Source organism: Amblyomma americanum, chromosome 10 (assembly GCF_052857255.1).
Source record: "Amblyomma americanum isolate KBUSLIRL-KWMA chromosome 10, ASM5285725v1, whole genome shotgun sequence".
In the NCBI taxonomy this organism is placed as follows: Eukaryota; Metazoa; Arthropoda; class Arachnida; order Ixodida; family Ixodidae; genus Amblyomma; species Amblyomma americanum.
Window position 1 is genome coordinate 25013807 of NC_135506.1, and position 20856 is coordinate 25034662.

At 48.8% G+C, this 20856-nt stretch overlaps 1 protein-coding gene across 1 annotated transcript; it reads right to left on the bottom strand.

The window, feature by feature from the left end:
* Nucleotides 1-2283: 2283 nt before the first annotated feature.
* Nucleotides 2284-20517, bottom strand: LOC144108086 (uncharacterized). The gene is made up of 6 exons (XM_077641367.1): nt 17937-20517; nt 15095-15329; nt 7703-7807; nt 6206-6618; nt 3411-3678; nt 2284-2631 (listed from the first exon to the last, which is right to left on the bottom strand). The coding sequence occupies exons 1-5, from the start codon at nt 18068-18070 to the stop codon at nt 3492-3494; spliced, it is 1074 nt and encodes a 357-aa protein (XP_077497493.1). The 5' UTR covers nt 18071-20517; the 3' UTR covers nt 2284-2631; nt 3411-3491.
* Nucleotides 20518-20856: the final 339 nt, after the last annotated feature.

Genomic DNA, 20856 nt, shown 5'->3' on the forward strand with positions numbered 1-20856 from the left:
TATAAACACTCGAAGTAGCTCGAACGAATAGTAGACCGATATAGGGCATGCCCAAGCTTAATAATAAATAATTGGTTTTTTGGGGAAAGGAAATGACGCAGCATCTGTCTCATATATCGTTGGACACCTGAACCGCACCGCAAGGGAAGGGATAAAGCAGGGAGTGAAAGAACAAAGGGAGAAGGAGGTGCCGTAGTGGAGGGCTCCGGAATAATTTCGACCACCTGGGGATCTTTAACGTGCACTGACATCGCACAGCACAACGGGCGCCTTAGCGTTTTTCCTCCATACAAACGCAGCCGCCGCGGTCGGGTTCGAACCCGGGAACTCCGGATCAGTAGTCGAGCGCCCTAACCACTGAGCCACAGCGGCGGGTCCCCAAGCTTCTTCAAATGTGTTTTGGGTAGAGGTACACTGTGAAAGTTGAATGCATACCTACCCTCAGCACCTGCGCTTGAACACTCCTCAACGTGCACTAAAAGGAAATGCCAAACAAGTATCTCACCCCCGTGTATCTAAAAAGGCAGTTTCGTTTTTTAAATGGTGATAGATGGGGCACTAACACAATCACTACTGTTGCATTTAATATAGAAGGCCTCCAACAGGTCACGGGCTGTCTGGTCATTACCTCTGTTTAAAACCTTCGTTTCTTACAGCCTTCGTTTCTTTCAGTGATTGTGCAAGTGCGCCACCTATCGCCATTTATAAGAATAAACTGTTTTTTTAGATACACAGGGGTGAGATACCTGTCAGACTCAGCTATATTTATCCACTCTTTTTTGTAAAACCCTCGAGCGCATGTGTGGTGCTTGCTACCCATCTTGATTGTCGTCCTTATATTCATTCATATTCACAGCGAATAAACAGTTAAAGGTTGCGCCTGTCCCGTCTCGCTTGCTTATGTGTTCTCTTCATCGGTGCTGCAACCCTTTTTTAATGAGGTCCGTGCGCAAATACCGAGAAGAGTGATTCGCGAAAAAGAATGTTTTACAGATAGCTGCATTTAGCGCGCACAGCCACTGCTGCTGTGATATAGTTCCACCAGAACTTTTTAGCGCATAAAAACATAAAAATGAAATAAACATGTTGGCGACGAAGGTTAACATAATCCTTATCCTTGCCCCACCGCCATCAGCGTGGTTGGGATGGATGGATGGATGGATGGATGGATGGATGGATGGATGGATGGATGGATGGATGGATGGATGGATGGATGGGATGGATGGATGGATGGATGGATGGATGGATGGATGGATGGATGGATGGATAGGTGGGTGGGTGGGTGGGTGGATGGATGGATGGACGGGTGGACGGGTGGACGGGTGGGTGGATGGATGGATGGATGGATGGATGGATGGATGGGCGGGTGGGTGGGCGGATGGATGGATGGATGGATGGACGGACGGACGGACGGACGGACGGAAGGATAAGGTTGAGCCCTTCAGGCCTCGTCAGGCTCTTAGCCTTTAGCCTTGGCCTCCTCTTAGGCACTGTCTGAGAAATTGGGCGGTGGCTCAAGCCACCTAGCCATGACTTGTGAAATTTTACTCTTGTCTTGATTTTAGCTACCAATCAGATAACATTCGCTTGGTTACTTATACCCGCTTATAATCTAATTTCTCTTCACTGTCCTTAAACCCCAATGCCTTGGATAAAAAAGCCCCGCAGCTTTTCACTGTAGGGTGAAGCCCTTAACAGAAAAGTATCAAGTGTTCAGCCGTTTCCTCTTCTTTTCCATATGCACCGCACAACGTGTCGTGGTCAGTCGACTCTACATGTCTTAGTCCGCAAAACTCCCGTCCATGCCTCAAACAACCAAGAGCTTCCCCTACAATTATCATATATAGTTTCTTTGGCAATTTCCTGCGCACCAGAAGTGGCGCCATCTGTTAAGCGTACATAAATTTAACCTCAGGCGTTGCGAAGATGGCCAGGCGTTCTGGGCGTTGCTGAGGCAAAGGTCCTAAGTTCGGACCCACCCTTGTCGGTTGCACTTCGTTGGACGTGAAATGCAAAAAACATCGATGTACTGTGCGATGTGAGCGCGCGTTAAAGAACCCCAGAAGAGGAAAATCCATACATGGCGAGCCATAGAGCCAACGGTGTAGCTATAAAAAAAACTTTACTTTCCAACTCGACGCATGTACAAGCTTTATACGTTGCATTTTTAGAAACCTTAGCACGCGTTACGTGAGGACACTGCATAGAATATTATTTTCAATTTGCACAGTTTATCTAGTGCTATGGTTCAATTCAGAAAAACACACCGAATAACACACATACCAAAATTCACTGCAAACGCGAAAACATCTTCCAGGGACACAGAGATGAGCAGTCATGTGACAAGTTACTGGGGAAAACGCTACAACGACCTCGTCAGGATCCTCGCGAACGATTTCGACCATTACACAAAAATATGGCACGCATGTATCTTCACACACAAGAAACTATAGGATAGTCTTCAAAGCACAGAGTAGTACGACAACTCGCAGCATCCACCATGTCCCGGAAGTCATCACCGTCCATCTTCCACGCACAGCACAACTAGCCGTGGCAGGGGCGGGGGCACACGGACACGAAGAGGTGGTGCTTGAGACGAATCGTTGAGCTGCTGGATGCAACACGTTGATCCTGGACCAGTGCACGTGACAGACACCAAACAGATTAGAGAAGGCTACACTACCGCTTCACTAGCACCTGATTTTGCTGCTACACGGTGCGAATGAATATGCATCAGTGAGTCAGCAAAAGCAGGGGCCAAAATACGCAGGGATACCCAATTACGTTATGCGCTGACGTGCGATAGCATTCGAAGCTGGTAATGTCTTTACAGGAAGGGACGTCATATCCCTGCAGCCACTCGGAATGCTCCGGTCTGGTGACATCAATTCCCTCCACACCAATTCACCTTCCACCGACAAAATGTTTTTCCCCAACCAATTGTCTATGCTATCATATTCAAATAAAGTAAAACAATTCACATAATTGTGGCGCGTTTCCCCCGATAGCTGTGAGTTACGTCGACAGCTACCGGTATACGCAGGTATCCAGATTTATCTGAATGATGTGACGTGGTTCTATGAATTTTTTTCATCTCTTGCCTCTGCTTTCCAAATTGTAAATTGTGAGGTTCAATGTCTCGAAGCGAGGCATGGACTATGAGTAAAGCCGTATATAGTAGAGGGCCCAGAATTAATTTAGATCGTCTGGGTAATTTAACGTGCGCTAACATGGCGCAGCACACAGACACCTTTTGACTTCTCTCACACTCTGGCTCATGTGCATGTGCAGTCATGCACGTGCACATAAACCATACACATTCGCATAAGGTTTATGGCAATGCACTCAGTTTCTAGTCAATGTTGTCGAGTCTTCATTGCGCGCTTTTGCAGAACCAAGAAATTGCCTACGTGTTTCTCTCGGAAGTTTCCTCCGTCCGATCAGGGATTCCGGAGGCCATCGCCGACGGCGGGACCTGGCGGTCGACCCTCTTAGTCTTGCCCTGCTTCCTCTTCGCCGCGGACGAAGTGGGCGACGACGCGGTGCCTGTTGAGCGCGGTTCTGGAAGCGTACGCCCTGGGGCAGCTGGGGCAGCTGAACGGCTTCACGGCCGCGTGCGTCCCCATGTGACCCTCCAGGTGGGTCTTCCGGACGAAGGTCGCCTGGCACTCGTCGCACCTGTGCGCAGCAGTTGAAGGACATGGGAAATTGACCGCTTCGCTCGACATCTCTTTAAGTAATTCACCAGAGGTTTACCCTTAGGGGAATGCAAATATCAACAAAAGCTGTAGTAGTGCGAAATGCTGATTCCAGTAGTAACTCTGGGTATGGCGTTCAAAATGATACTAGCATCTTTGATAAACGACACCGGTATGCACTGGCGCGGAATGGTTCGCACCGGCGTGCATAGCACGGGTCCCTAGGCACTGCATTGGTTTCGGGGTAACTCCGGTGCAAGTTCATCGAAGATGCCATATGGGTACGTCAGGCACGGTGAGACGGGTGTTAGGCAGGACAGGCACAGCAAGGTAGGGTGTGGTGCGGCGTTGGGTAGAAGTGTGTGTGTGTTGGGAATACGGCGATTCTATGAATTCGCCGAAGGTTGCTCATGCAGCCGTCGCTGTAAATCTCGCAGCAACAAAAAAGGTAAAAAAAGTGGGGGGGGGGGTTAACCATCAACTGCACTCTCTCAAGCAGCTGTTTACACCGAATGAATTGCCCGAAGAGCGAAATGCCACGTTCACTCTTGATTCGGCAGACAATAGAACTGTATGCACACTGCTACTGCGGCAAAATTAGTTGCAGGACGTTGCACTGAGCACGTCTTAGGCCTACCGCAGCTGGAATGGTTGGTCAGACAGTCGAGCCAACTCCTTTCCAAGACCGCCAGGTGGGGGAGGGGAGAGAAAAGAAGGGGAATTGAATGGTCACTTAGCATTGAAAGAAGTACTGCTCTACATAATTGCTTTAGGGGGGGGGGACGTCCAGGAAGAGGCAGGCGGGAGAGGGGAAGGTGCTGAAAAAGATTTATCAAAACAGGCGGGTTTGGGTGACGAAGAGGCTTGGCTCGGGAAGAGGGCGTCCGGAGGAAGTCGCAAACATGAGTGCAAATGTTCGTAATATGCTTCTTGAAAAGGAGGGTATGGATATCGTTGGGGGTGGGCTTGACCAGGGCATTGCAGGTGCCAGATATATAGTATTGCGGGCGAGTTGGTGAGCCAGCTGATTGCCTGCAGTGTGAGGAACTTGGGGGCACAGTCTGCGACCACCGAGCATATTTGCCGACTGTGCTGTAGATACTTATAGACTACAACTCAAGAAAAAAAGAGGCAAACGCCCCTCAATTAAGGGCCTCCCTTTATATTGTTCGGGCACCAGAAAGACGACGCAGGTCGAGAAGTCAAAAAAGAACCAAAGTTTCACTACCAAAAACAGTATGAATGCGTACCACGTCTCCCAGCTTGCCACCCACCTGAAACCCTTCTGCCAATAGAATCGACCAACTGTAATAGTAGTACTAGCATTTGAGGTTCAATTGCGCATGCATGGCAACGCAGTCCATAGGCAACAATCACGGATGGTTGTTAAAGATACTAAGGGCAACTGCATTCAAACATTCTTTCCAGTAAAAATGGATCCTGTGATTCTTTCTGGCTATGCTATAGTGCTTGACTGGATCTGTTGTTGAAGAAATTAGATTTCAAAAATTTCTCGCCATTCCATCTAAACTTGTGACGAACAGTCCAGGCCGTCATATCATGGAGCACGCTTCAGCAATCAAACTTCTCACACCTTGCCTATATACTGTGAAAGTTATGAATAGCTGTGTGCATATCTTAGCGCATGCCACTGGCACGCCCTTGTTCGAACTACAACATTCACTACATTTTCTCTCCTGAGTGTGGGAGAAATTTTCAAACGCCGAAGCGTGCTCCGTAACATTTTGGCCGCACCTGCTCCTGCCACAAAAGATTCTCTAGTCGCCGTTTTGAAGTGACTGGCAGTGTAGAATGGCGTCACGAATCCGAGCTCAAAAACTGTTTTGAAGCACCGCAGTTTGCTACGACCCTTGTATTTCTCTTTTTGCCTTTTTCTAGAGTATGAAATCTACGTTTCTATGGAAGGCAATTTCCTTATTATTTCAGCGCGGTAATCTGTCATGGAAGCTATCATCAATTCGTTCTCAGAGTCCAAATTATGCGGTTACTTATGGTCATGAAACAGCGGTCATGAAATGATGCAGTGGTGTTCAATGACGTCGCCGAAAATATCCTCAATTATACCAAAAAATATATATTCTAGGCCTTTTTCACTGTGTAGCAGGAAAACTTGGCAACTCGGAAGAAGTGCTACAATTTCGATGCCCTAAAATTCCTTTTTTTCCGAACTTGGCGCATATTTCCTGGAAAGGGGAAAATTTCCCGAATGGAGTATCACTGGCCAGGTGGTTGACAGCAACGGCATGACAATATTAGTAGCCGGCATAGGTTGGAGGATATCCTTAGAAAGGCATTAGCCGCTTCTTTCTCGACTTGTATTCCACTGCAGATCATATGACGACAGAGGACAGATGTTCAGTAGCAGGCGGGCTCTGGCCAACAGGCGAACTCCATACTTCTCGGTCAGCATAACCCAAGACAACAGCGGCCCCTTCTAAACAAGAGAAAGCCCTCTGCGCAAACATCGACGCCGACCGTTGGCCCACCTGAACGGCCTCTCTCCCGTGTGGAGGCGCATGTGCTCCACCAGGTGCGTCCTCTGGCTGAACCTGCGCTCGCACACGTGGCACGGGTGGGGCCTCTCGCCCGAATGCCTGCACACATGCTTGTTCAGGAGCATCTTGCTGGCGAACTGGGCTGGGCACAGGTTGCAGCCGAAGGGCCGCTCGCCGTGAACCGAGGCCCTGTGCTCCAACAGGTCCTGCAGGTGCGCGAACACAACGCCGCACAGCTGGCACTGGGGCCACTCGCCATCACCGGCGCCGTCCGCAGGGTCGCCGTCCTCTACTGTCCCTGCAGATGCTCCCAGGTACTGGCCGAACCGGCTGTCACCAGGACCAGCGAGGCTCTCGTGATCCGGGTGGTTGTTCTCTCGTACTGCGACCGCGCGGAAACACAAGATTTAGGGCAGGATGTGATTCCGGCCACCGGATGGTGCTGGCACTGCGCATGTACAGAACTCTAGTTTTCAGCTATGCGCAAGCGCGGTGGATCTGGACCCCCATCATGATACTGGCGGTCCCGAACTCGGACTCCCAACCCGCTGCAATTTTTCCTACTGAGGGTTTCACGAACCGCGAATCCGCAAGTTACTGCCGAGCTGGCAGCTTTTTAAATCTTCACTCGGATACAAGGATTTTGCCACGTGCACTTTAAGATGGGAGGTGACGCGATTACGTGCCCAGTACCCCTTCTGATGAGCGAAGTATTAGCAAAGAGCAGCCGTCAAGACAGTTACAGTGGTTCCGCAGCGTTTAACACGTAAGTACATTATAAACATGCAAGAATGAATCACATGGTCACTTTGCTGCGGCATCTGGCAGCCATCTGCCAAACACCATGTTGCCTGCTGCCTTAAAACGCTGGGCCTCCGTTCATTTGTACGTGCACTACGTGCTCCACTCGAGCCTTTGGTATGCAAATTAGACAGCCTAGTACACGAGACCGTTCTGTCTTCTTCTACAGGCTGCCTTAAAGGAATACCTGATGAGTACGCACTTTTGCGCCTTGCTTTTGTCGCACAGAAACTTGGCGGCAGCAATGAAAGAACCTTCATAACACGCAAATAGAAATATCGCTCAAATTCACCTAGGCATATGATATCACCGTCGTCTTCAAGCGAATTTTTTCCAAGACTTTTTGTTAGCGAGAACCAGTATGCGATAAAGCATGAAATCAGCAGCAGTTAATGAGAAAATATATCAGGGTCCCACAGACCAAGTAGACAGCAACGGAAATTTTCAACGCGTTAATCTAATAAACTATTTGAAGCTGGCTGGTAAAATGCGTTGGAACTGCATGCACAGATCCGCAGCGAAACATCATTCATGACAAAACGTTACCAAAGGTGCAACACACACAACCACGGCCTGAAAACACTTAGATAGCAACCCAAATATGTCACTGTATGCATGGCATATCTGACACGCAGCCATGTACGATTTCGCGGCGCAAAAAGCAGTTTCCGTCCTCGGCGACCGTACAAAGCTGGAATCTTCACAGTCCTCCCCACTGGAGTTGCATGCAGCTTGGTAAAATGTCTTCGAGAATTTTCTGCACCTCAGAAAATTCAACTTCATGAGGGACACCTGCAAGGCAGAAACAAAGTATCAGCTCACTTACAGTACACAGAAAAGCAAGCCTCAATGTAATATTGCTCGTAGTTCATAAGTGCACAATTCTTGAAGGTTGTTGCACATTCACGCCACCTGCGCCACCAAAGAAGCAGCCGTTAAAGAGTGACCATACACAAAAAGCACAGTTTCGTTATCGTTAGCGCCATCACCGCAAAATGCTGCTGCAAGCAACTACCAAACCATAAAACACACAAAAAAGATGAACTTTCCTGTACCACACACATGGGGGAAAAAGGCAATACATGCTTCGAATTAGTATGCAGATACCAAGAAAGGTAAGCGGCCGGGCTCGAAACACCGACACATCCAAAACAACGGAGGTATCGTGAAATCTTGCGTCTATCGGTGTTTAACCAGACGAGCCGAACCGGCCCCCTCTACAACATTTGCCACCTGACACAAGTTTCTATAAATACAGAAACTGATAAACCGAGGATATCACAATATCACTTTGCACAAAAGCCACCCGATCAAAAACAAGCAACACTTCGGCTGATGAAATAGATTCTAGTGGGTACACTTTGCAAGAGTTCCTTTGAAGATAGCGTCAACACGTGGCAACACTGCGGCTGATGGAATAGCCTCCAGTGGGTGCAAATTGTAACAGTTCCTTTGAGTTCATTTGAATGTCACACACGTGGCGTTCCACCTAAACATATAAAACTTCCTTCCGTACCTTTTGTCTGCTTCAAACGTTTCGCTGCACACGAGGTTGAGGTCACATGTTAAGAGTAGCGACACGCCGTCGGTACATGCCGCGCGGAATTTGTGGAGAAGGAACTGAGGATGCCGCGGGAGATGGCAAAGGACGCGAAGACTATGCACCTACGGGGGTCTTGACGGGGCGCCGCTGAAAAGTGAGGAATTATTTTTGCAAGCGCCACATCCCCTTTTACATAACACAGTCGTGGATGGCCGCTGTGCTCGAATGGCTGGACCACATGAACGCGTTCTCAGCCCAGGACGACCATCGGAGTATAGGAACCCAGCGCCCGGCATTGGCATCGCTGTGCGTGCCCCTGCATCCAGTGGGTTCCTGCTACACCGAACACGCGCGAATGCAGCTGTAACGCAAAAGCCATTCTCTAAATACCAAGCATGCAGTACATACGACGTGACACCGCGGCTACACATGAGTAAACAGCAATGAAAACAATAAAAACACTGGTCATGCGTCATCTACAGAAGCGCGCACAAGACCGACTTGCTACAACAATATCTATTTAAAGGTTCAACTGTACGCAGTTCGATGCAAGCGAGACGTCGAACTGTCGACATAAAGGAGATGCTTAAGTGCATAACAGGATCGAAGCAAACGCTATAAACGGTATGCACGGGGCATTTCGGGAGACAGTTAGAGTCCATCGGCGTGTCGTGTCCCAAGAGCCGCGCAACACTCACTACTGTCCCGCTGAAGGCCTGGCCACGCGAACAGTACTCGTGTCTGACCGTTGGACGAGTACACTTGGCATGGAAGCCTCGCTGAACAGGGTCCTCCTCCATCGTTGTCGATCCGAGGCCATGACGGCGATGCTTCGATGACGAGGTTTTACCTTCGGGCGAGCAACGTCCTTGGACCGGTTACGAGAAGACCCCTGGAGTAGAAAGGATTCGAATGATGAAAAAAACGGCAGCTGCTACCTGGAAGTAGCGCTCGCGCTCGAACAAGCACACGTTTCGAAGTGTTTACTCGTGTAGTACACACGTGGGCGATGTACGTGGCTTGCACGTAGCGTGATGTCATCTTCGCCAAGCGTCATTCTCTTTTTCGGAAGGGCAACCAACAAGTGCGGCGTTTCTTTCGTATCGTAAACTACGTTCACTGGCCTTAAAATTTAAGCCGCATGACACTTTAATCGGAACGAGCGTTACTGTACAAACGAAAGATCAGAGCAGGCGGATGATAATAGTAGGACAAAAATGAAAGGACGGAGCGGTATCTGTAATATAGACGCTTGCCCATTGTCATGGATCCCCCCGAAGAACAGTCAGACCGAAAGAATGGACTAGGCGACAGGTGAACCAGCACAGATGCACATTTAATACACCCTACGTGACACACATACTAGCACACAAAACTAACAAACACGAAACACAAAGACTATAAATACACACGACCCGGCAACACTGCTACCAGCGTCTACTACTCGCGTTCTACTTTTAGCTGCCGGCGTTCGTGCTCACGGTTGGTTCGGTGCGGCTGCGGCGTTGTATCGCTCCAGTAGCCGGCGTCGAGATGGCGTTCGACGTGCTGCGGCGGGCGTCGCTCGCAGCGTCGCTAGCTGCGTCGTGCAAACTCCCGGTCCACGCGCCCGTGGAGGTGAAGCAGGCGTCGGAGGCGTTGGGGGCACCACCCTGGCGGGTGGCAACAGCGCTGGAGACACCCCTGGCCGTAGCAGGTGGTATCGTCCTCGGGTAACTCCCCGGAACGGGCTCAGGAACGGCAGGAAGTCCACGATGCGAAACCGTAGAACGGGAGCTCACCGGAGCAGTAGCCGGCGTCGCTCTCTTCCAGCCGAAGCGTCCCTGTCCCGCCGGATCCTGCGCTTCTCTGTCCCCCCACCCCCGTGCCTCGCTCTCCCTCGCCTTTTTATAGCCTTGGCGTTAGTCCACGTAAGTCTTGTCGTCATCCTTCTCTTCTCGTCTCCACCAATTATCTCTGTCCACCTCACCGAATGCTTCTCCACCACTCATCACTCTCCACCTAACCGAATCCATCATCTTTAGTCCTCGGTTAATCCATGTCGTCTTCTTCACACCACTTTCCTTCATAAATTTATTTTTGATTCCCTATTATGTGTGTCAAACATATATATCTCCGCGAGGAAATACATGTAGAAATTGCTTTTTGAGGAAAAGAAATGACGCACTAACTCTCTTGCATATCACTGTGGACACCCGGACCGCGGTTTAAAGGAATGGATAAAGGAGGGATTGAAAAAAAAACGGCCGTGGCTTAGCTTGGTTAAGCCTGGTGATTGCGAAGCAATAGCTCGGCGACAACGTGCAACCTCCTCTGTGGAAACAGCAGAAGCAAAGGAAGAAATTATGAGTTTGAGCGTTCTGAACTAGTAGAAGGAGACTCACCGTCGGGCAAACTCATAATTTCTTCCTTTGCTTCTGCTGTTTCCACAGAGGAGGTTGCACGTTGTCGCCGAGCTGCATACTGGGCACGCCACTTAGAAAGTCGTTCTTCTTCCGTCTCCGTAGCTCGCTGATGCTTCCTCTTTGCATTCTGCCGAGCTGCCTTGTTCGTAGGCACCATCGTAACATCTGGCTGTATGACTGCCTTGGCGAGAGGAGCGGGGCTGTTTTATACAGCTGGTGTGACGTCACTCTGACCGTAGCGCCCCTGGTGAGAGGAGCGGGAGTTAGGCCGCCGTTGGTGGCTACCGCCTCGCCTCGCGACGGCTTGAGATGGGGCCCCGTTTTTACACAGCTGGTGTGACGTCACTCTAGGTCACGTGGTGTGACGTCACGCAGCGAGGTCACGCTAAAGGTCAATGGTGCCTACCACCGCCTCGCCACGGAACGGGCTGAAGTGCGACCTAAAGTAGTATTGCTTCGCAATAAAAATAAGGGAAGACAGAGGAGCCGTCGTGGAGGGCTCGGGAATAATTTCGACCACCTGGGGATCATCTTTGAAGCGCACTGGCATCGCACAGCACACGGGCGTCTTTTGCGTTTTGCCTCCATCGAAACGCTTCCGCCGCGGTAGAGTTCGACCCCAGGTACTCCGGCTCAGTAGACGAGCGCCTTAACCACTGAGTCACCGCGGAGGGTCTATCAAGTTGGAAATTGGAAATGTGGTTTTTGGGGAAAGGAAATTGCGCAGTATATGTCTCACCTATGGGGGACACCTGAACCGCGCCGTAAGGGAAGGAATAAAGAAAGGAGTGAAAGAAGTAAGGAGAACGAGGTGCCGTAGTGGAGGGCTCCGCAATAATTTCTACCCCATGAGGATCATCTTTAAAGTGCACTGACATTGCACAGCGCACGGGCGTCTTTTTACGTTTTGCCTCCATCGAAACGCTGCCAACGCGGTCGGGTTCTGGCTCAGTAGACGAACACTTTAACCACTGAGCCACCACGGCGCGTCTATCAATTTGTCCTTTCCTGCGTTCTCAGTTTCAGATAAGAGGTGGCATACAGTTTCCTGCTTAGCGCAGAGGCCTGCAATCGTCGGCATTCCCTAATCCCTTGTCCTTGATTTTCTTTGCGGCGGATTAATGTTCTGCTTCAGAGTCCTATTTGAATATTGCGCCTTTCTCCGGCTTCGGCCTCAATGTAAGCCCGAGTAAGAAAAAAAAACCTTATTACGCGTATGTTTCTATTGTAATATCTCGTTAAGCGAACACCGATTCAGCCTCAGGCGTTGCGCCGATGGCCAGGCGCTCTGGGCTTTGCTGTGGCAAAGGTCCCAAATTCGATCCCACCCATGGCGTTCGCACTTGGATAGAGAACGTTATTAAATAAAATGAAATTGTAAAGAATTTAAATTAGCTGAAATTTGAAAATAACCTACATAAACCTGCGATCCAGATGTGCGTGGTGGGAAGGCCTTTGCAGGAGCACTTTCATCGTCTCGCCTGCACATATCGGGTTTAAGAACTCATCTTCAAAGGTAGTTTTTCACCGTGTTTATTGCGTGATGGATGGGGATAAGGATGGGATGGGATGGGATGAAGTGGGGTAGGGTAGGGTGGGGTCGGATGTGATGGAAGGATGGATGGCCATGACTTGTGAAATTTTACTCTTGCCTTAATTTCAGCCTCCAATCAGATAACCTTCAATTGGTTACTTGCACCCGCTTAAAATCTGCTTTCCCTTCACTGTCCTAGAAGAGGCACAAGAATTGGCGCCATCTGTTAAGCGCACACCGATTTAGCCTCAGGCGTTGCGTCCATGGCCAGGCGCTCTGGGCGTTGCTGAGGCAAAGGTCCCAAATTCGGTACCACCTGTGGCGGTTGCACTTCGATGGAGAACTTCTTTAAATAAAATAATGATGTATGTATGTATGTATGTATGTATGTATGTATGTATGTATGTATGTATGTATGTATGTATGTATGTATGTATGTATGTATGTATGTATGTATGTATGTATGTATGTATGTATGTATGTATGTATGTATGTATGTATGTATGTATGTATGTATGTATGTATGTATGTATGTATGTATGTATGTATGTATGTATGTATGTATGTATGTATGTATGTATGTATGTATGTATGTATGTATGTATGTATGTATGTATGTATGTATGTATGTATGTATGTATGTATGTATGTATGTATGTATGTATGTATGTATGTATGTATGTATGTATGTATGTATGTATGTATGTATGTATGTATGTATGTATGTATGTATGTATGTATGTATGTATGTATGTATGTATGTATGTATGTATGTATGTATGTATGTATGTATGTATGTATGTATGTATGTATGTATGTATGTATGGACGGATGGACGGAGGCTGAACCCTTCAAATCGGGCGGTGGTTAAAGCCACCTAGCTATGACTTGTGAAATTTTACTCTTGTCTTGATTTTAGCCACTAATCAGATAGCCTTTGTTTGGTTGCTTCTACCCGCTTCAAATCTACTTTCCTTCCACTGTCCTAGAAGTGGCACTAGAAGCGGCGCCATCTTTTAAGCGCACACTGATTTAGCCTCAGGCGTCGCGCCGATGGCCAGGCGCTCTGGGCGTTGCGGAGGCAAAGGTCCCCAATTGGGTCCCACCCGTGGCGGTTGCACTTCGATGGAGGTGGAATGCAAAAAAAACATCCATGTACTGTGCGACGTGAGCGCGCGTTAAAGAACCCCAGAAGATGAAAATTCATGCATGGCAAGATATAGAGACAACAGTGTAGCTTTTGAAGCTGGAAGCCTTTAACTTTTAAAAAAATTTAATACTCGATGCATGTACAAGCTTTCACACGTTGCATTTTTAGAAACCTTATCACGCGCTACGTGATGCATACTGCATAGAATATTATTTTTCATTTGCACAGTTTATAAAATGCTATGGTTTAATTTAGCAAAACAAGATTCGCACACATCACAAAATTCATTGCAAACCCGAAAACATCTTCAAGGAACACGGAGACAAGCAGTCATGTGACAAGTTATCGCGGAAAACACTACATCGACCTCGTGACGTTCGTTGATAACGATGTCGACCCATGCACAGAAATACGACATGCATATCTCTTCACACGCAAGAAACTATAGGGTAGTCTTCAAAGAATTGACTAGTATGACAATTCGGAGCATCCACCACGTCCCGGAAGTCATCACCGTCCATCTTCCACGCGCAGCACAACTAGCCGTGGCAGGGGCGGGGGCACACGGACACGAAGAGATGGTGCTTGAAACGAATCGTTGAGCTGCTTGATGCAACACGTTGATCCTGGATCAGTGCACATGACAAACACCAAACAAGTTAGAAAAGGCTACGCATAACCGCTTCAGTAGCACCTGATTTTGCTGCTACACAGTGCGAATGAATATACATCAGCGAGTCAGCAAAAGCAGGGGCACATGTTCGCAGAGATACCTAATTACGTTATGCGTTGACAGTGCGATAGCATTAGAAGCTGGTACTGCCTTTACAGGAAGGGACGTCATATCCCTCCAGCCAGTCGGAATGCTCCGGTCTGGGGACGTCAATTCCCTCCAACCAATCAGCGAATTCACTTTACACCGACAAAAGCTTTTCCCAATGAACTGTCAATGCTATGGCATTAAAATAAAGTAAAATAATTCACATAATCGTGGCACGTTTCCCCCGATAGCTGTGATTTACGTGCACGGCTACCGGTATACGCAGGTATCGAAATTTATCTGAATGATGTGACGTGGTTTTTTGAATTTTTTTCTTCTCTTGTCTCTGCTTTCCAAATTGTAAACTGTGAGGTTCAACGCCTCGAAGCGAGGCATGGGCTATGAGTAAAGCCGTATATAGTAGAGTGCTCAGGATTAATTTAAATCGTCTGGGTAATTTAACGTGCGCTAACATGGCGCAGCACGCAGGCATATTTTGCCTTCTCTGATGCTCTGGCTCATGTGCATGTGCAGTCATGCACGAGCACATACACCATACACATTCGCATAAGGTATATGGCAATGCACTCATCTTCTAGTCAATGTTGTTCAGTCTTCTTTTACGCGCTTTTGCAGAACCAAGAAAGTGCCTACGTGTTTCTCTCAGAAGTTTCCTCCGTCCGATCAGGGATTCTGGAGGCCATAGCCGACGGTGGGAACTGGCGGTCGACCCTCTTCGTCTTGCCCTGCCCTCTCTTTGCCGCGGACGAAGTGGGCGACGAAGCGGTGCCTGTTGAGCGCGGTTCTGGAAGCGTACGCCCTGGGGCAGCTGGGGCAGCTGAACGGCTTCACGGCCGCGTGCGTCCCCATGTGGCCTACCAGGTGGGTCTTCTGAACGAAGGTCGCCTGGCACACGTCGCACCTGTGCGCAGCGGTTGAAGGACATGGTAAATGGACCGCTTCGCTCGACATCTCTTTAAGTAATTCACCAGAGGTTTACCCTTAGGGGAATGCAAATATCAGCAAAAGTTGTAGTAGTGCGAAATTCTGATTCCAGTAGTAACTCTGGGTATGGCGTTCAAAATGATACTAGCATCTTTGATAAACGACACCGGTGTGCACTGGCGCGCAAGGGTTCGCACCGGCGTGGATAGCATGGGTCCCTAGGCACTGCATTGGTTTCGGGGTAACTCCGGTGCAAGTTCATCGAAGATGCCATATGGGTACGTCAGGCACGGTGAGACGGGTGTTAGGCAGGACAGGCACAGCAAGGTAGGGTGTGGTGCGGCGTTGGGTAGAAGTGTGTGTGTGTTGGGAATACGGCGATTCTATGAATTCGCCGAAGGTTGCTCATGCAGCCGTCGCTGTAAATCTCGCAGCAACAAAAAAGGTAAAAAAAGTGGGGGGGGGGGTTAACCATCAACTGCACTCTCTCAAGCAGCTGTTTACACCGAATGAATTGCCCGAAGAGCGAAATGCCACGTTCACTCTTGATTCGGCAGACAATAGAACTGTATGCACACTGCTACTGCGGCAAAATTAGTTGCAGGACGTTGCACTGAGCACGTCTTAGGCCTACCGCAGAGTGAATGGTTGGTCAGACAGTCGAACAAACCCCATTCCAAGACCGCCAGGTGGGGGAGGGGAGAGAAGAGTAGCGGAATTCAATAATCCCTCGACATTGAAAGAAGTACTGCTCTACACAATTTGTTTAGCGAGGGTGTGAGGGGGGGGGGGGAGGGAAGGAAGGAAGGGGGCATCTAGAACAGTCGGGCTGTGGAGGGGAAGGTTCTGAAATAGATTTCTTAGAATACGCGGGTGTGGGTGACGAAGAGACTTTGCTCGGGATGAGGGCCTCCAAAGGAAGTCGCAAACATAAGTGCAAATGTTCGTGATATGCTTCTTGAAGAGGAGAATATCGTCATCGTTGTGGGTGGACTCGACCAGAGGATTGCAGGTGCCCAATATACAGTATTGCGGGCGAGTTGGTGAGCCAGCTGATTGCCTGCAGTGTGAAGAACTTGCGGACACAGTCTGCGACCATCGAATAGATTTGCCGAGTGTGCTGTAGATACTTAAAACAGACTACAACTCAAGAAAAAGGCAAACGCCCCTCAAACGAGGGCCTCCCTTGTACTGTTCGGGCATCACAAAGACGGCGCAGTTAGAGAAGTGAATAAAGAACCAAACCTGCACTGCCTCTTTTCACAGCCATCTTTTTTTGTGCGTCATTGTCGTCTTCATGGCGCTTAAACAGTATGAATAAGTACCACGTCTCCCAAATTGCCACCCATCTGAAACCCTCCTGCCAATGGTATCGACCAACTCTAGTTGTGGTACTAGTATTTGAGGTTCAATTGCACAGGCATGGCAACCCAGTCCATAGGCAACAAATATGGGGTGGTTGTTAAAGATACTAAGGGCAACTCCATTCAAACATTGTTTCCAGTAAAAATTGATCCTGTAGTTTTTTCTGGCTATGCTGGTGGTTGTTCGGATCTATTCTTGAGGAAATTAGATTTCAAAAATTTCCCGCCATTCGATCTAAGCGTGTGACGTACTGTCCAGGCCGCTATAGCATGGGGCCCGCTTCAGCAATCAAACTCCTCTCACACCTTTCCTATATACTGCGAAAGTTATGAATAGCTGTGCCCATATCATAGCGCATGCCACTGGCACGCCCTTGTTCGAACTACAAAATCCACTACATTTTCTCTCCTGAATGTGGGAGAAATTTTCAAACGCCCAAGCGTGCTCCGTAATATTTTTGCCGCACCTGCTCGCACCACAAAAGACTCTGTGGTCGCCATGTTGAAATGACTGGCGGTGTAGAATGGCGTCACGGATCCGAGCTCAAAAACTGTTTTGAAGCACCGCAGTTTGCTATGACACTTGTATTAAACTTTTTGCCTTTTTCTAGATTGTGAAATCTACGTTTCTGTGGAAGGCAGTCTTCTTATTATTTCAGCTCGGTAATCTGTCGATGGAAGCCAACATAAATTCGTCCTCAGACTCCAATTAATGCGGTCACTTATGGTCAGAAAACTGTGGTAGATCACCTTCCACCTGCCTTGGCCAGTTTATAAGGGAGAAATTTCCTGAATTTTACAAAAAATATATATTCTAGGCCTTTTTCACTGCGTAGCATGGAAACTTGGCAACCCGGAAGAAGTGTTACAATTTCGATGCCCTAAAAATCCTTTTTTCCGAAGTTGGCGCATATATCCTGCAAAGGGGAAAATTTTCCGAATAGAATATCACTGGTCAGGTGGTTGACAGTGACGTCATGACAATATTAGCAGCCGGCATATGTTGAAGGACATCCTTAGGGAGGCATTAGTTGTTTCATTCTCGAATTGTATCTCACTGCAGATCATACGACCACGGAAGACACATGTTCAGGAGCAGGCGAGCTCCGGCCAACAGGCGAACTCTATACTTTTCAGCTAGGATATCCTAAGCCAACAGCGGCCACTTATAGCCGAGAGAAAGCTCTCGGCACAAATATCGACGCAGACCGTTGGCCCACCTGAACGGCCTCTCTCCCGTGTGGAGCCGCATGTGCTCCACAAGGTGCGTCGTCTTGGTGAACCGGTGCCCGCACACGTGGCACGGGTGGGCCCTCTCGCCCGCATGCCTGCGCACATGCTTGTTCAGGAGCATCTTGCTGGCGAACTTGGCTGGGCACAGGTTGCAGCCGAAGGGCCGTTCGCCGTGAACCGAGGCCCTGTGCTCCAACAGGTCCAGCAGGTGCGCGAACACATCGCCGCACAGCTGGCACTGGGACCACTCGCCATCACCGGCGCCTTCCAACGGTTCGCCGTCCTCTACATACACTGCAGACGCTCCCAGGTACTGGCCGAAGCGCCTGTCACCAGGACCAGCGAGACTCTCGTGATCCGGGTGGTAGTTCTCTCGTACTGCGACCGCGCAAAAACACAGAATTTAGGGCAGGGTGCGATTCTGGCCACCGGATGGTGCTGCCAGATAGGCTACACTGCGCATGTGCAGAACTCTAGGATCCAGCTATGCGCAAGTGCGGTGGATCTGGACCCGCATCGTGAGACTGGTGGTCCCGGACTCGGACTCCCAACCCGCTGCAATTTTCAAACTGAGGGTTTCACGAACCGCGAATACGGAAGTTACTGGCGAACTGGCAGCTTTTTAAATCTTCACTCGGATACAAGGATTTTGCCACGGGCACTTTAAGATGGGAGGTGACGCTATTACGTGCCCAGTACTCCTTTTGATGAGCGACATATTAGCAAAGAGCAGCCGTCAAGACAGTTACAGTAGTTCCGCAGCGTTTAACACGTAAGTGCATTATAAACATGCAAGAATGAATCACATGGACACTTTGCTGCGGCATCTGGCAGCCATCTGTCAAACACCATGTTGCCTGCTGCCTTACAACGCTGGGCCACCGTTCATTTGTACGTGTACTGCGTGCTCCACTCGAGCCTTTGGTATGCAAATGTAGGAAGCCTAGTACTGGAGACCCCTGTGACTTCTCCTGCATGCTACGTTAAAGGAATACCCGAAGAGTACGCACTTTTGCGCCTTGCTTTTGTCGCACAGAAACTAGGCGGCCGCACTGAAAAAACCTTCATAACACGCAAATAGAAATATCGCTCGAATTCACCTAGGCATAAGATATCACCATCGTCTTCAAGCGAATTTGTTTCGAAGGCTTTTTGTATGCGATAAAGTATGCGATAAAGCATGAAGTCAGCAGCAGTTAATGAGAAAATATGTCAGGGTCCCACAGACCAAGTAGAGAGCTAGGGAATTTTTCAAGGCGTTAATCAAATCAAGTTTTTAAAGCTGGCTGGTAAAATTCGTTGGAAATGCATGAGTAAAACTTGTGAAGAAGACAAGCAAAAACAGAGAAGGTGAAAACATACATAGCGATGAGAACAGCATAGAAACATCATTCATGACAGAACGTTACCAAAGGTGCTGCACACACAACCGCGCCCTTAGAACACTTAGATAGCAAGCCCAGATATGTCACTGTATGCATAGCATATCTGACACGCATCCATGTAGGATTTCGCGGCACGAATGTCAGTTTCAGTCCTTGCCGACCATACGAAGCTGGAATCTTCACAGTCCACCCCTCTGCTGTTGCAAGCAGCTTGGTAAAATGTCCTCGAGAATTCTCTGCACCTCAGAACATTCACCTTCATGAGGGACACCTGCAAGGCAAAAACAAAATATGAGCTGGCTCACAAAAACACAGAAAAGCAAGCCTCGTCGTAATACTGCTCGTTGTTCATAAGTGCACAATTCTTCAATGTTCTTCCACATTAACACCACCTGCGCAACCAAAAAAGCAGCCGTTAAAGTGTGACCACACACAAAAAAGGCAGTTTTGTGATCGTTAGCTCCATCATCACCACAAAGCGCTGCTGCAAGTAACTAGCAAACGATAAAACACAAAAAAGATGAACTTTCCCGTACCACACACATGGCGAAACAGGCAATAGATGCTTTGAATTAGTATGCAGCTACAGAGAAAGGTTAGCTCGCCGGGCTCGGAACACCGACATATCCCAAACCACCGAGGTACCGTGAAATCTTGCGTCTGTCGGTGTTTAACCACACAAGCCGAACAATTGCCACCTGACCCAAGTTCCTATAAGTGCAGAAACTGATACACCGAGGATATCACAATATCACTTTCCACAAAAGCCACACCATGAAACAAGCAACACTGCGGCTGATGAAATAACCTCTAGTGGGAACACATTGTAACAGTTCCTTGGAGTTCCTATGAATGTTCAACACGTGGCGTTCCAACTAAACATAGAAAACTTCTTTCCCTACCTTCAGTCTGCATCAAATGTTTCGCTGCACACGAGGGTGAGGTCACTTGTTACGAGCAGTGACACGCCGTCGGTAAACGCCGCGCGGAATTTGAGGAGCAGGAACTGAGGATGCCGCGGGAGATGGCAAAGGACGCGAAGGCTATGCACCTACGGGGATCTTGACGGGGCGCCACTGTAAAGTGAGGAATTATTTTTTCAAGCGCGACATCCCGTTTTACATAACACGGTCGTGGATGGCCGCTGTGCTCGAATGGCTGGACCACATAAACGCGTTCTCAGCCCAGGACGACCATCGGAGTATAGGAACCCAGCGCCCGGCATTGGCATCGCTGTGCATGCCCCTTCATCCAGTGGCTTCCTGCTGCACCTGGCACGTCGCGAATGCAGCTGTAACGCAAAAGCCATATTCTAAATACCAAGCATGCAGTACATACGACGTGACACCGCGGCTACACATGAGTAAACAGCAATGAAAACAATAAAAACACTGGTCATGCGTCATCTACAGAAGCGCGCACAAGACCGACTTGCTACAACAATATCTATTTAAAGGTTCAACTGTACGCAGTTTGATGGAAGTGAGACGTCGAACTGTCCACATAAAGAAGATGCTTAAGT

What these genes read in the sequence shown, in the direction of transcription:
- LOC144108086 (XM_077641367.1), bottom strand. Translation starts at nt 18,070, where the DNA reads ATGCTCCTGAACAAGCATGTGCGCAGGCATGCGGGCGAGAGGGCCCAC. An exon ending in ACTGTGAAGATTCCAGCTTT is followed by an intron (nt 6,619 to 7,702) that starts GTACGGTCGCCG and finishes CTGCCCTAAATC; the next exon opens with TTGTGTTTCCGCGCGGTCGC. An exon ending in ACGGGAGAGAGGCCGTTCAG is followed by an intron (nt 3,679 to 6,205) that starts GTGGGCCAACGG and finishes TGCTGCGCACAG; the next exon opens with GTGCGACGAGTGCCAGGCGA.